This window comes from Rhinolophus hipposideros (genome assembly GCF_964194185.1).
Source record: "Rhinolophus hipposideros genome assembly, chromosome: 19".
Lineage (NCBI taxonomy): Eukaryota > Metazoa > Chordata > Mammalia > Chiroptera > Rhinolophidae > Rhinolophus > Rhinolophus hipposideros.
Window position 1 is genome coordinate 51854749 of NC_138065.1, and position 16483 is coordinate 51871231.

Below are 16483 nucleotides of genomic sequence, written 5' to 3' on the forward strand. Positions count from 1 at the left end.
GGTGGTGAACACACAATGGGATTTATAGACGATATAATACAGAATTGTACACCTGAAATCTATGTAAATTTACTAACAATTATCACCCCAATAAAATTAATTAAAAAAAAAAAAAAGACCATGTGATACCAGAGGGAAACACTTATATTATTATATTAAGATAAAAAAGGCCCCCCCGGCCCAGATGCACAATTGAAGATAGAGTATGATTATGAATTATGGGGGGTGGGGGGCGTGGGGGGAGAAATCTCCCAGGTAGAGAGTCTGGGGAGGGGGGTGGCAAAGCACTTTTCCTTTCTTTTCTCCTTCTCCTGTGTGTTCCCTATTTTTCACAATTACTCCGTGCACTCGGCAAATATTTGTCATGTGCCAGGCGCTGCTCTAGGAATTGGAGAAACACAGTGAATAAACCACAAATCCTGTCCAGGGAACTTCCATCTGAGTGGCAGGAGGCGGAAAATTCACAAGCTACATCCACTCCATGGCACAGCAGATGATTAGTGCTCGACGAAAATGAAGGCAAAGCAAGACAACGAAACTGAGGCTGCACTTACTTTGTGACCTGGACGGGAAGCTACTTACTTAGCCAGGTATGGGGACTGGGGCCCAATGCCCAGCTCGCGCAGCGGGTGACGCGCAGAAAGGGCGAGGACGCGCCAGCCCAGCAGGCGGCGCTGCAGGCCGGCCGCGCGGGCGGGGCAGGCCGGGTGGGCGGGGCAGAGGGGTCACGTGAGGCGCGGAGGGGCGGAGGACTGAGCCCACACCCGATTTGGCCCCGCACTTTATCTTCAGACAGGCGGGCGGGGCCGACAACCAAACCAACGTCCTCTGAGCGTCTGGGGGCGGGGCGGGCGGGAGCGGGCTGAGTCTCCGGCCGGAGTCCCGGCACGCGTTGGCTTTTCGGTTTTTGGTCGCTGTGGCCGAGCGCTCTGCGGTCGGGCGGAGACGTGGGAGCAATGGCGACCTTTGTGAGCGAGCTGGAGGCGGCGAAGAAGAACCTGAGCGAGGCCCTGGGAGACAACGTGAAACAGTGAGAGCCGGCCGGCGGCCTCCGCGCGGGCACCTGGGCCCCGGGGCGCCGACCTGCCCGGAGACGGCCCCGCCGCCCGGGCCTGTGCGGCCTCGCTCTTCCCGGGCGGCGGGGCCTCTGGGCCGGGCGGGCCGCGGGACTCAGCGCGCTGGAGGCCGGGCCTCCCCGCCTCCCCCGGGACTGGGGCTGTGCACGCGTGGGGCGGGGAAAGCGCGCTTCACGCCCGAGGGCCTGCCGAGCGGGTGCCGGCGCTGTGCGGGGAGCGAGGCGCGGGGGGCGGGAGGCCGCGCGGGGCGGCCGCCCCGGAGGGCTTCCTGGAGGCGGAGGCTTAGCGAGCTCGAGGGAGGTGGAGGCTGTCGGCGAGAGCGTGGACGGAGATTTCGGAAGGCAGACAGACCCTCCAGTAGAACAGTAGTCTCCGAAGCGGTAGCGGACATTTATCCAGCACCTTTCGAGCGCTCGGAATGCATTGTCTCATGTCATCCTCACGGCGGAGGTGTGAGCTAGGTGTAATCCCCATTGGAGAGATGAGAAGCCAGATCTGGAGACGTTGGTAACTCTTCAAAAGTCACAGCAGGATAGGGACCCTTGCGTCTGCTTTTTGGCTCTGATACCTAATAGGGGTTGCAAAGGACCCCAGAGGTGCCCAGCCAGACTTTCCCCCAAGTTACGGCAAGGGACCGAGGACACAGTGGGGTCAGATGCGGAATGGCAGGGTGTGAAATCAATAATTCAGCCAAGGCCCCAGCCAGGTAATATGGTAGAAGGAACCTGTGAGAGGCAAGGACAAGGTTGGAAATTTTCAAAACATTAATTGTTATCACAATTTTACTTTTCAAACTACAGGAAGCCCATTTTAAACTGCCCGTGAGAATGCCTGTGTTTGTTGCAGTTAAAGGCGTTGGTGACATTCTACACAATTTGCATCACTCAGTAGAGGGACGAGGGGCGAGTTTTCTCCAACACTTTCTTCTCATCTCAATCTTTCTGTTCTTTATTAGGACTGGGTTGAAGTTACTTACCTTGAATGTCATACATGATTTTTGCAGTTTTCCCTTCTTGTGAAATTTTGGGGTGGCAGAGTTGACAGTGCTTCTCATCCTCACAAGATACGCAGAATTCCCGTGCAACACGTCTTACACACTCGTGGCCTACATGGACTCAAAACAAGCTATCATTCCTAAAGATTATTTTAAGATTATGAATGTTCGTAAATCAATCTCAGCACAAACACTAGCATTAAAAACGAATCTGTTATTTTGGCATCATTTTTAAATTTTTGGCAAACATTTATTAACACCCAAAGAGAAATGTTCTAACTAATACTTTGATATTCATGTGTACTGTCACTCTGTTTCTTTGCTTACTTAATTAAACATTCTTAATTATTTTAACAGGTAAACTTGACAGCTTTCACTTCATTAAAAACCATACCTTATGACTTCTGTACTACCAGTAGCATTTATGTTTTTGGAAGCACAATAGACATTTCACTCTGTTACATCTAGGGTGCTTACAAATCTTTGAAAAGGAATGCTTCCGTTCTGCCATAAATCTGCGGACCTGGCTGGTGAGTGATTGGCTGGTTAGGTGTGACGGTTACCTGTGGTCCCACGCTCATCGCACAGGTTTAGGGGTGCCAGTAAGTGTCGATGTTAATAGTGGCCCCTGTTTTGTCTGTGAAAGGCCAGCACTGGCTGTCCGATGTTGGTCAAATACAGACTCTGAAGCTAAATTTGGAGCACGTGTGGTGTGAACGCTACTAATGAAGCAATCAGATAGACCTGTGTGCCAGCAACGGTTAGTGGTCTGGGATGGTTCGGTAGTAGTAGTTTTTCTGCTCTTTTGTTGGCTTTCACCCCATCTCCTTAAAACGTGCTTCTTGGTTGGACAGTCTCTAATACTGCTCTACAGTCACTTCTCACATTTCCTCTAAGGAAATGTGGTCCATCTAAGGGTGGTCCTGGCTAGGCAAAACCTGTAAGGTGTGTGAGAAACTCAGGTGTGAGTAGTTTTCTGCTTACGCAGTGGTCCAAGTGTCCTTTCTCTCAAGTTGTGTGCCCACTTCAGCTCCTACGGAGACATCCGCTTTGCTGGCTCACTCACTGTGTGCAGTGCCCAGTGGCGTGGCGTGTTCAAATAGGTGCTGAATATTTTGGATGACTAGGTCGTATATTACTCAGTTTTCTCCAGGTGTCTCCAATCCTTCCCAGTCTGACCCACTTATACTCGTCACCATCATCCTCAGTGCCTTTTGGTATTGTCGGGGAAAAGAGCCACGTGTCCATGGGTACAGAGCGGGTTGACGCAGGGACCAGGGTGAGGACACAAGCCTTCCAACTCCTGATGGCCAGGGCTGGCTATTGAAGTTTGCCATTGGAGAAGGTCGATAGCATTCTGTTGGCCCAGTTTCCTGGTAGAGCCTGTCTTAGTTCTAGAACAAGTTCGCATGCTCCCGATATGCATGTACCAGCACCTTTCTTGTAAAATAGTGACACAGGGCTATGAAATAATGAAGTTTTTCTCGTGTTACTTTCCTCTTTCGTTGGCTAGAATGGTATGGGGGAAATTCTTTTGTTTTTCTGTGAAGCTTTATTTCATTTCATAATTGTTTCTGTCCTTCATAAAAATAGGCATCTAAGGGTCCACCTTTGGGACATTGTTATCAATGAGTATGTGACCGTCAGGTGAAAATGGTACCACGCTCTAGAACTAAACATGTTTTGCTGTTGTGTGAAATGGGTCTTGGGCAACTTTAAGTCTCCATTAAAGCTATGGGTTTTCTCCTGGGGAAAAAAAAAAATGCACGAGCCCAAAGCTGTGCTTGCAATTGCCAGGTACATACGGAGATACCTACTAAGACGCCTTGAAGCTGATCTGTGAACAGAAGCCCTACTGGGGGTATAATAAGACAGTCAGAGCATCAAACCATCTCATTGAGAAATTTCTGCTTTTCTGTTAGGAACTCAAATGAGCATTAGAAAGTAGACAAGCGTCTACTGAAAGTGACTGTAAGACATGGCCTGAGAAATTTTTAATCCGGTTTTATGGATAAGGCGCAGCTTCCTTAAGGCCTGAAACAGGAATGTGGATGTGAAAAATTACGTATTTTACTCTTATGTCTAATGATGTGTTGGTAGAAAAGGTTGACTTTTCTTTTCCTACCACTTAACTAGTAATTTTTATGACTGACGGTTAGTTTTCATGTTAAAATCCACTAAGTTTCTCATAGCCACAGGTACTTTCTTTGCAGTGAGGTGTTTTAGAAACCTATTGCTTCAGCCAGTTGGATTAAAACTTGAGTCCATTTGAAAGGAAAGAGTTTACCCGGAATCATTATTGTTGACCACTCCCCAGCTCGTAAAATACAGACACGTTTTTTATAAGTCAATAAATCTTTGTTTAAAATTGAAGTAGAACTGCCAGATGACATTATGTTAGTTTCAGGGGTACAACATAATGATTTGATATTTGTATATATTGCAAAACGATCACCACAATAAGTCAAGTTGCCGTGTGTCACCACACATAGTTAAAAAAGTTTGTTTTTCTTGTGATGAGAGCTTTTAGATCTCAGCAACTTTCAAATATGCAATACAGTATTAGTAACTCCAGTTCATCCTAAATGTAGGATTCTGGAGAGTCGATTTTTAAAAAGAGGAGAGTGAGGAGGGATAGGCCGAGATGCTAGGACTCCGTGGCGCCCTTTCAGGGAGGACTTTCTTTCCTTTCTCTTGGGTTGGTATTCGGATTCCCAGGTGTATCCATGTGCTGGGGCTCCCAGAAACGAAATACCACGGAAGAGTGGCTGGAATAACAGACATGTGTTTTCACGCAGTTGCAGAGGCTGGAAGTCTGCGTGGGTTTCTTCTGAGGCCTCTTCCCTTGGCCTGGCGATGGCCGTTGTCTGGTCTCTCTCTCTCTCTGTCTCTCTCTTTCTCTCTCTCTTCCATTTCATCTTATAAGGACACCAGTCACATTGGATTAGGCCCCCCCACCCCGGACAACTCCATTGTAACGAATTACCTCTTTGCAGGCTCTGTCTCCAAATCCAGTCCAGTTCTGAGGTATCGGAGGGGATCAGCCCCTAACACTAGGGGGGACAGCGTCCTTCCTGGGCGTGGGAGCCGATAGGGTGAACTCGGGAAAGAAGCAACACCTGTGGTTCTCAGTGCTGTTTCTGCCTCTGCAGATACTGGGCCAACTTGAAGTTGTGGTTCAAACAGAAGATCAGCAAAGAAGAGTTTGACCTGGAAGCTCACAGACTTCTCACGCAGGATAATGGTAAAATGATTACCTGGGGAGTTATTTTCCTGTTCTGAAGCTTTACCAGAATTACAGCAAATTACAGTCTTTTCACTTACAAAAGTAAATGCTTGGTTTTAGTGGCATGCAAAGGTACTTTAATAATGCAGATATTTAAAATGAAGTGTAAAGAATGGCAGAGCGGGGGTATCCAAAATCCTTAAAAGCTGGACCTTATAAAATAGTGACTTCTTTGTGTTGTAAGTATGTTGTGCCTAACTTGTGACTCTCTTCCCTTTTTCAGTCCATTCTCACAACGATTTCCTCCTGGCTATTCTCACGCGGTGTCAGATTTTGGTGTCTACACCAGGTAAGGGAGTGGAACTACTCGTGGGGATGCCCATCCACAAAGCCACAAAGCCCTAGGCTTTAGCTTCCTGGAACAGACACCTCTGCTGTCTGTTCTGCGAACAGCGAGGGGACATGTTATTATGTAGGCATGGATTCCTTTATAGAACCTTGTTAAAGCAGGTGACTTCCCTGGATTGACCTTGACGTTTGGCCTTGACTCCCCGCTTAGCTGGATTTTAGATACTGAAGTCATGAGCCTTGAGGGAGGGCTGGGTGGTCAGGGTGCAGAGGATGCAGGCAGCTGGTGTTAGGAGAGGGTTTCCACGACAGAGGGAAGGTGAATTACAGGGAGGGGAAGCTATTCGCAGCTGGAAGTTTGGGCGGAGCTTCTGCTCCTGTGTGTGACAGATGATGGGTGGAGAACAGAAGGGAGTGGAGAGGTGGGGAGAAGCTCAGTCTGTAGCTCAACCTGAATAGGTTTAGATATAGACACCCTCCCTTGCGCCCCTAAGTCTTTGGAGCTTAAGGGGTACTAGTTACCTGTTTCAACGATCTTATTAATTCATTAGTCAAAAACAAATAATTCAATACATTAAAAACTTGCCCCAGGATAAAATTTATCCTGGACTCTAGATAAAACTTGGGTTCGTATGTACCTCCTGCTGCAGATTAAGTTGAATGTTTTGGTTTTAAAGGGCCATGGTGATCATTTATTAAAAGCCCATGTTTCTCTAGAAATGGCTAGTATTTTACCTCGATTGTCTGAGAGAGTTCAGGTGAGATCTCCTGGAGCCCACTAAGTCCCCTTTGGCGGGAAGAGTGGTAAAGGGTGAGCAGCTGTTTGTGGGGAGGGGCCTCCGAGAGCAGGCGCCATACCCCTCCCCACGCCATACCACTCACTGCGTGTGTGACATTTCTCCTGTTCTATGGAATTTAAATAGAAGTGGACTTCAGCCAGTGGGATCATAAAGGTAATCCACTTCATTGTATGAAATTTAATTTGATCAGAACAGCCAACATTGTGAGGATCAGATCGTACTTTTTAGGTAGACATCTTCCAAAGTGCCACACACCCGGAAGGTAAGTGGGACAATGGGAAGTGCGAACCCAGGTTGGTGGGAGTCAAGAGACTGGTTCAAGTGTAGCGTAGATAAAAGAGTTAATTACTGGGTGTTCTTAGCTTTCACATTTATAAAATACAGACAGTAACACCTACCCTACAAGGTTATAAAAAAGCAGAGGAAAGAACAAGTGAAAGAGTACTTTTCAAAATAAAAAATGTTAAACAAATGAGACTCATTAGGAAGTGTAGGTGGCCGATTTAAATTAAATAAAGCCTTTGATATTTGTGCATGTTTGTTATTGGTTATTATTAAATAAAAGAAGAAACATTTGGAATCTGACAGGTTATTTCTGTATCGAACACCCAAAATATATTTCCTCAAAGTGAAATTAATTAGTATTTGCTGGCAACAAAGAGATGATTTTTATTAAAAGTAAAATATAGATATCTCTTTGTACTTACACTCATTGTAGGAGAGTTTTTTTATTTATCTAAGCGAGGCAGGAGAGATGATTTACTGAGTGACTGCAGAGCAGGACACTGTGTGTGTTATCGGAAATCCTTACGATAGCTCTTCGGGGAAGGTGTTAGCTTTTTATAGATTAGGAAACAAACTTCTGAGAAAACAAACACCCAAGGCCCTGTCCAAGCAGCAAGCGGGAGTACTGGCTCCAAAGTGGAACCCAACAGCTGCCCTAAAGCCCTCCTGCCCATGCCCCTCTTCCGTCGGTGCTTCCCACACTTTGCTCCCACAGCCGAGCTGTTTGGCCCCAGGATAGCAGGATCACCTAAGGGCCACTGATCAGAGGATTTCTTTGGGAAATCCTCTAAGATTGGCTGAACCTACCAAGTGAGGCCTGGGTCTGCCCAAGACACTGAATGTGCTGGGAAGGAGGAACTTAACTTCCCAGACAGTTCTTTTTGAAACTGAGGAATTGGGAGTCTTTCTCCCCCCTACCCAGAGCTTTAAAAACTCCTCCTTCCAAAAACATCACAATGGAAATAATGTTTTGCTAGGATGATGGGTGATTTTTTTGTTGTTTTCTTTCTTAAAAAAATTTTGGGGGGTATGTTTTTCAAGGGAACAGTAATGAGCTTGTGTTATTTTGATTTTTTTCGTTAACACTAAGTGTTCATGGTTAAAAAGCATAGTACAGAAGGTCTTATAATGAAATTGACCCATCCCTAAACCTGTTCTCAAAGACAGCTACCTTTGTTTTTTGTTTGTGTGTTGGGCCCTCAATAACTCCTCATAAATGCTTAAATCTGTTTATGGATTGGCTGATTTTAGACACCTGTCATTGTCTTAAGGCTCCGTGTTTCATAAGATTTTCTCCACTCTTATCTTTCAGCCATTGTGTCAAATGCATTCTTTTATACAGCAATTTCTGTAGAATCGTTTTGTTTTATGGACACCCCCTCAAACTTCTCCGAGGATACTGGTCAGAAGTGATTTGTGTCCTTTGTGTCAGCCGGGTGCTTTTTCTCTCGGACCTGTTTTTTGTTTGCTTAGCTTGGGCTTTCTTATCGTCATACAGATTATCGTCAAACATCTGGTGACTCATATTTAAGAATGAAGCATAAACTAATCCTGCTTTAGAGTGAGCTGACAGGAGGCCAGGCATTAAATTGGGGTTGCCCTCGGTGCCATCATCCAGGCCAAGCCCCTTAGAAACCCCAGAAGGTTTGTTCCAGTTAACTAGAGAGGAGCCGTCCATTCTCTCCCCACCTGTTATAATACCTTGTGTGGATGGGAGGAACAGGGCTGGCGGTGAACTGCCCGGAACTCATAACCCCACATGCAGTTTAGTGTTCCACTGCGGCTGTCTGAACGGGGGTCCTGGCGTTTTTGTTTTGAGCTCAGCCTGTCCTGGGGTGAGGGAAGGGGTTTGTGTGGATGACCTTCCACTGATCTTGTTTTTAGCTCTCCTGAGCCCACCTGGTGCCCGCTGCACTCAGCTTCTCCGAAGCCAGAACTTTCGATTTCTCCCAGGCAGGTTGCCTGCTCCCGCCTCACTTACCAGCCCGCTACTTAGTAGATCTTTTGTTTTGGCGAGCTAGCCCAGGTTATGGCCAACCCGCACCTGCTTCATAAGGCAGAACCTTTTTAGGCCATCCTTGAAATTTGTGGAGATCTCATCTTGTCTGCCACTCATTTTCCTTGTAATCTCTGTTGTGCGAGTGTGTCCCTTAGTTTCCCTGTTGTCATTTGTAGCGGGGTCCTGAAAGAGAGAAGAGGTAAGTACCATGCTCAGTTCACCATCTTGAACTAGGACATCCTGTCCCTACTTTTATAATACTGCTGCTACTGATAAGCAAAAACACCCAGTAAACGTCACCTAAGAATGTGAAAGGCAAATTTGTCTTCCTAAAAGAATAGTTTTGGTCACAACAAGAAAAAATGTGATTTGAGAGAACTTAGGATTTTGTGTGGAGAGTTTAGAGAAGTAGAAAGAGAAGGTCTGGATTTAAGTATTTATAGTTTATTTTCATTACTAGAGCGTTCCATACTTTGTTAGCCCCAAATGAAATCAGGCTTAGCAGTTATCGGTTGTCATTATTTTCTCTTACGGTTGTTTTTCTGTCTCCTAGAGGGTGCTGGATCTTTGCCCTGGACCGGGGGTTCTGCAGCCAAACCAGGAAAACCAAAGGGAAAGAAAAAGCTTTCTTCTGTTCGTCAGAAATTTGATGTAGGTTGTGCTTCAGTAGACCTTGGTAACAACTGAGTTAAGTATGGGTGTGATAGAATTGGCTTAAGTTTTTAAATGAGTATTAAAATACTGGTAGTAGTGTTGGAAAAAAGGGGGGAGGGGGTTATCATTTGGGGAGAAAAGGTGTTAACCGTTTGTGAAGTTGGTGAAGGTTTCAAAGACTGCCAGTCCAGGTGCCTGGATTTTTATAATTCTAGTTTGTTACTGCATAAATAGTAATTTGTTATCATTAGCACCTAATGATTTTTCAGTGATTCAGGGACTGTGTCTGGGTCCTTTCTCCTCCTAAATGTTTTTCCGGAAGGAATGGTGTTTCTCGGATTGACTTCTGCAGGCCGCTGGCAAGGGTCCTGCTGGTGGCCGGCAAGGCCCCGAGCCTTCCCGGGATCAGAGAAGTCAGGAAGGCATTTGGCTGTACAGTTGGTAAACATGAGAGTAACTTGGCTTTTCCAGTTTCTATCTAGGGAACAAAGTGTCCTCAAAGTATCCCTTTTATAGATTTTGACTGGGTCTTGATCGCTTTATTGATTGACATCAGCAAACATTTATTTCTACTTTTGCTCTGTGTTTTATGTCAATGATTTTCAGTCTGGAGGCTATAGTATCTGCAGAGGGCCATGCTTGGCTTCCACAGGCATATTAGATGCAAAATGCAGTTTAATACCTGGAAAATGGAAAAACAAGTGTTGCTATTAGAATACAAACTTCCAACAGGGACAAGCCTTATTCGCTCCCAAATCTCGTATGTATGGGCTTCAGGAGAATCCCCACTGATTCTGGAGAACATAAATGGGCTCTCGGAATCTCCCAGAGGAAGGCTGACGTTTTATGAGTGGAAAGAAGTGAGAAAAACAATTTTAAATAATTAGTATGACTATGTCTTGCAAAGATTCTGTATTGAGAATTGTGAGTAGAAGAGAATAGTAACTAAATAGTTACACTACACAGCCTTACCTTGGAGTATTTTTGTTACATCTGTTATATTGGTTAGCTGAGCTTTAATTAAAGCGTTCATTATACATTTAAATTTTTCAGAACCTGCTTACTTACCCGTAGACTTAACATGCTTTGACTTGTTTGAAATAGTTTGATGTTTCCCCATCTCCCTAATGGTTATTTTTAGCACAGAGCTATCTATTCTGTGGTTACCCAGGTACTAATTGATTAGAATAAACTGCTATGCATACTGCCATTACTCCCCTTAATCCACGTCTTCATTATTACCATGTAATGCATGTGAATCCGTGACTATTTGTGCACAAAGTTGCTTTTTTTTTTTTTTTAATCCCCGTGGTAATCCCCGTGGTTTGGTTTTGGTGGCGTTCGTGGGCTCTCAGGGGCCAATCCATCACTTACTTTTGTTTATGTCTTATTACTTGCCACTGTAATAAATAACTTTGAAAAGTTTTCTTACTCGTAGCATAGATTCCAGCCTCAAAATCCGCTCTCGGGAGCCCAGCAGTTTGTGGCAAAGGACCCCCAAGATGACGATGACTTGAAACTTTGTTCCCACACCATGATGCTTCCCACTCGGGGCCAGCTCGAGGGGAGGATGATAGTGACCGCCTACGAGCATGGTCTGGACAATGTCACCGAGGAGGCGGTGTCCGCTGTGGTCTACGCCGTGGAGGTGGGTTTGCTGGTGGCAGGAAGTTTCACCGGTTGCATGTGACGAGCATGTGTGTGTGCTTGAGAGTTGGTACTGTGGGAAAAGAACCACAGTGTCACTCTGATCACAGAATTGTCATCACTGACGTTTTCTTTTGGGGGGAGAAACACATCCCATTGCCGACGGTTGCCTTCACTTAACAGATGGAGCTTTCAGGAAGGTTACTTATGACATGACACTTTCACTTGACCTGATGTGTAATTTGTCAATGAGGGAAAAGTTTTGAAGGGAAAAAATGAGGCTGAGAATGCCGAAGATTCCAATCAGGTGTTTGTGCTGTGGGCGGGTGTTCGAAGGGTGTTCCACGTGGTGTCTGAACACTGGTTGTCTCAGCACACTTTCCTTCATCCACTCGTTGTATTCACTTAGTTATCTGACAAAATAGACATTGGACTCGAGGGTGCACAGGTACTGTCAGGTGACTTTGGGTCATCTTTCAATTCGCTGGGTCTCCGTGTCCTCACCTGTCCCTCAAAGTTTGTAAGTTGTAAACATTAAATGAATCTGTGTGTGGAGATTATTAATTGTACCATGAAGTCCTGACACGAGATGATCTTACTGGTATAATTGAAACGCCAGCTCTGATCCTGCTACCCTGCTAGTAACGGGAGGCTAGGCCTAGTTGTATTTCACAAACGTCCTCCACCCGTTATTACTTGGCTCTCCTAAAGGTGAAGCGATGTGAAATACCTCATTTTTCATTTCCTACATATCTGTTGTTAATGTGGCTTCTGAGAGAGCCGTGGTTCTTTTCGTGCAAGGATTTCAGTAGATTTTTCAACACAACCAGTAAATCCTAGATCTTGAAACTTTTTGTCGCGTTTTAAACCAAGATTCTTTTTAAAAATGTATTTATTTCTGTGCTTTTATTTAACGGTATCCGAAAGTTATTTTGGGGAGAGAGGAGCCTATTTGGAGCTCCACAAACTTCTTTAATAACTTTCATGTAGAACAAGCCCAGCTTAAATGGAGCTAAATAAAAACAGCGCGTGTCCCTCATTCCTACCCCTCCCCCCGCCCCGTCTGGTCTGGCTCTGGGGCTCGTTAGTGAACATTCGTTTGGTTCCAGCCGTGCTAGTCTGTCCCGTGTCTCCATCCACCAAACGCCAATAAAATTATTGGGTCAATGGATGTTTTATGATTTGCTTTTAAAGAGTTCATGCTTTTTTCTTTTTCTCTCTTGTTTTTACAGAATCACCTTAAAGATATATTGGCATCAGTTGTGTCGAGAAGGAAAGCTTACCGGTTACGCGATGGTCATTTTAAATACGCATTTGGTAGTAACGTGACGCCACAGCCATACCTGAAGAACAGCGTCGTGGCTTACAACAGCTTGATAGAAAGGTACAGAAGTGGCTCATGGTTCTGTGTCGTCCTCTCCCCTGCATTACGCCCCTCTGATGTCACAGACCATTGGGAAATGATTGCTTGTGGCGTTTCTGTACGTCTCGGGTACCTTGGAGACGTTTTCTTTTATTGTGCTAGACTCGTGCGTGATAGCTAGCGAACTGTGTATCGGAAGCGAAGGTGCAGTTTGGCTGCTACGTGTGTTCAGTGTGATGTCCCCATTCTGAGGACGAGTGCCCTTGGGCTCCTGAGGGACAGCCCTGCCTGCTCTCATCGGAAGTGTGGGCTCTGGTTCTTGGGTCCAGGCTGGGTCCTTGGTGGTGGGGGAGTGGTAGGTGTTTCTCCAAACCCTCATCTGGCTCCTGCTGCTGTAGCTCGAGACAGTGGCCCGTGCTGGGTGTCATCAGATCACATGTGGCTCCCTGCTGTGCAGAGCTGGGACCCCTGTCCGAATCCCACTGAGGGCTCCCAGGACTGTCTGTGAGGTGACCTGGATGACCCGTGGGTTGTCTGTTTTGCCCCTCCACCTCCCTTCCTCCCCCCAACCCACCAAAAAAATTTTTGTCCGAATTTTAAGCTTTTGGAGGGGGGATACTATACTTTTCCTTGTGGTAACTGAAGTGACTGCATTTCTCTGAGTGCTGGACTTCATGTATTTGGTTATTTAGGGAGAAGAGATAAAAAGATGACAGGGAGACACAAGTTCAGAGAAGAGAGTGTGATTGGGAAGCAGGCAGGAGGGATGGTGGTACAGAAATGTCAGGGAGGGGAGGAGGCGCTGTGATGGTAAAGGACAACGGGTTAGTCTGAGAAGTGGTGTGGGCCCCACCCCGAGGCTCCCAGCAGCACCCAGAGCCCTTCCCTGCCTCTGAAGACCTCCCCCCGCCCCCAGGGCCCACGGTGAAGCGCTCCACAAACTGGGCTCCGTTTATATCCGCTTCTCCATCTCGGGCAGACATATCTGTTCGTCATTCTTCTGTAGAGGAAATCAGACCCCACAAAGTGGCTGCCTGGAGTGGTGGATGCCGGCCTCCCTCCCTCCTGAGCCCTCAGGTCGCACCTCCTTCCCGGAACAGGCTGCCTTTGTCGCGGCTGAAACCCACGCTGGGGCCGCACTTGCCCTTTGCTCCGAGTCACCTCCTCTCGGTTGCTTCACCTGCCTCGTGCTCTTCCACGCTGTACAGTTCTCCCCCCCTGCTCTGATAGGAAAATTATGCCTCACCTCCCAGCGATTAGTATATCTGGGTCCTGTTTTGGGACATTGGCAAGATCTGGATTCATTCTCCCCATCCTCCATTTTTCCCGTGGCTTCCTCTTGCTGGGTCTTCTCTGGCTTGTTATTTCTGATCCCGTCGTCCTCAGTACCACCTGCCTTCCTCTCCAAGTCAGTTGTCTTCCATTTCCTCTTTCTTTCTTTGAGGTCTGTTATTGTTTCCCACTAGAAGGTCTTTCAGGGCAGGAAGCAATTCTGGCTCATTTCCCGAGCCGAGCGTAGTAAGTATGGAACTTTGTGGAGGGAAGAGGGTAAATGTAGCTGCTGTACATTTTGCTTCCCGCCGGGCAGAGGGGCTGCCTTTAAAACTTAAAATGACAAACTTGTGTGCACACTAGCTGAAAATCACTGGGTTTCTACTTCATTTTCAGATCTCTGTCGTAAGATGAAGATTCTTGTTCTCTAGCTCCCGTCCCTCTTCTAGCTGTCCAGTTGTCTCTTCCTTCGTTGCCAGGAATGTTTCTAAAATACTGTTTTCAGCCCTCCAGCCTTTTCTGGTCCCTGTGCTGGTCAGAATCCAGCTTGTCACCCACCGCCCGACGACGCTGAGCAGCAGGCTGCGCTCCTGCTGGCCTGCTCTGGGGACACCCTCCCGGCGTCTTTGCCGCCAGTGAACATGTACGACCTGTTTGAAGCTTTGCAGGTAACTCTGGGCTCTGCGAGGCTTACCTAGATTGACGGCTCGACCCCAGGTTTCTTCGGGTCGACAGAGATGAGGGAGTAGCTTTCCCACTTCCTGGCTGTATGTGTCTCAGTTTCTGTTGTCTGCTATTAATGTCACTCATCAAAGCCTCAGTTTTCAAATGCTGGGCCCAGGGGTCCCTCCTAATTTACCCACCTCCCCAACCAAAGACAGAGAAGGAAAAACATCCCCTTGTTTTCTTATTCCTGTTTTGGAACCTTGTCATTGCCTGTTTTCTTTTCGGCTGGTTTGGGATTCGTTAGGTTCTGGTTTCATGTTTACAGGTTTATATGCTGGAAAAGCCAGTACCTGCAGTGTAATTGGAGCCCTGCTCACGTTTCCCTCCCAGGTGCACAGGGAAGCCATTCCCACGCACACTGTGTACGCTCTCAACATCGAGAGGGTCCTCACGAAGCTCTGGCACCCAAACCACGAGGAGCTGCAGCAGGACCAGGTCCATCGCCAGCGCCTGGCCACCTCCGAGGGGCTTCTGCTCTGCTGAGCCAGGCGAGGGGGTGCAGGGCCCTCAGCACACGTACGGATTGTTAGAGAATGGAATGTTTCCTGGGGCCACACTTTAAGACTGAAGTGTATAGTGTAAATATAACCTTTCCTATGGAAATGTGACATGGAGTACCTTTTGTGTTGCTACTGTGAAGCCATTAATACAACTCTGATTTTGACAGTGACCCCATCTGCGTGTGTGAGTGTGTGTGTGTGTGTGTTACCATGTTGGGAGCCGAGGCGGCACTGACGAAATCCCGTGCGTGGAATGGAGGTGTTTAGGCCCCTGAGGTTGAGCATTGTACGGCTGCGTGTAGGTGACCTCCTGGAACTGTTGTCACTTAGTCCCCATGCTCAGCAGTATGTTCATGTGTATGTTCAGTGCCGTCATGTATTCTGTACCTGACACGTCTAACACGTCTGCCTTTCTCCTGAAGACCCGTGCCCTTGCATTTTGAAGTAACCTACAGTGTTCAAAGTCAGATACCTCCTTTAGCGGTCAGTTTAATTTTTAACAGCTATAGGTAGCTCCCTAAAAATTCATCACAACTCCATAGAAAACATGCTTTAGAAATGCTGTGCTGCAAGACAAAATAAAGTTTTTTGCATTAAAAAACATCAGAACTCTTGGAATGTCATTAACCTTACAAAACGTCTTCTTGTAACTCACGTTTCTTTCAGGGTTAATATGCCCGGAGACTTTGAGTGTAGGTTCATCTGTTCTGTTTCAAGCCCATGTGGTCAGACTGCGTTTGTACTCGGTCATCTCCCGGTTCCTAAGAAATGCATTCTTAGCCTTTCAAATGATAAAGTGAAAATAATTTACATTTGGCAGTGTTTCTAATAACCAAGTCTGTTCTTCGAGATGTGCTGCTTTTTTCTCCAGAGACAGTGTTGGTGGATGTATAGTTGACCCTTGAACAAGGAAGGGGTCCACCGACCCCAGGCACTGTCAGAAATCCACACCTAACTTATGACTCCCCAAAAACTTAGTTGTCCCTCGGTATCCAGGGGGGATTGGTTCTAGGACCCTCCCCCACACCCACCCACACCCCTATACAATGGTGTGGAAGGGTACATACAGTCAGCCCTCCGTATCTGTGGACTCCCAACGGCAGATCGGAAACAGCACAGGTATTTATTGAGAAAAATGCGTGTATAAGTGGAGCCCCACGCAGTTCAAACCCGTGATGTTCCAGGGTCACTCACGTTAAAGTGGGTTTCTGTGGGTTTAATAATCTACGTACCAACATGTACACATGGTTTGCTGCCTGGATCTGTGTATTTGATTTTGTACTTTAAACATGACAAACAAACCTTTTGGGAGAAAACTATTAAACAGATAAGGAATGCTGCCTTCTACAAAAATAGGAAAAGCCCTGCGTGATGAGACCTAGAGACGTTGCAAAAGAATGTACTAGATGAGGAAGATAAAAAGCCGGTTCCAATTAAGGTATGTCATCTCCTTTTGTGATACGTAAATTAAGACTAAAAAGAAAAACTAAAGTTTCAGTTGCTAGCACCAGTCTAAAAAGCCCATGAGAGGCTCAGATGAGATAACCCCTGAGTATTTTAGTGTTTGGAAGAATTGGAACCAGTATGTACCTT

General features: G+C 46.5%; 1 protein-coding gene across 1 annotated transcript; it reads left to right on the forward strand.

The window, feature by feature from the left end:
- The first annotated feature begins 777 nt into the window (after positions 1-777).
- Positions 778-15523, forward strand: TADA1 (transcriptional adaptor 1). Its single transcript, XM_081025889.1, has 8 exons — positions 778-1030; positions 5223-5314; positions 5580-5645; positions 9282-9379; positions 10821-11030; positions 12262-12413; positions 14170-14332; positions 14721-15523. The coding sequence occupies exons 1-8, from the start codon at positions 957-959 to the stop codon at positions 14871-14873; spliced, it is 1008 nt and encodes a 335-aa protein (XP_080882015.1). The 5' UTR covers positions 778-956; the 3' UTR covers positions 14874-15523.
- The last annotated feature ends 960 nt before the right edge of the window (positions 15524-16483 follow it).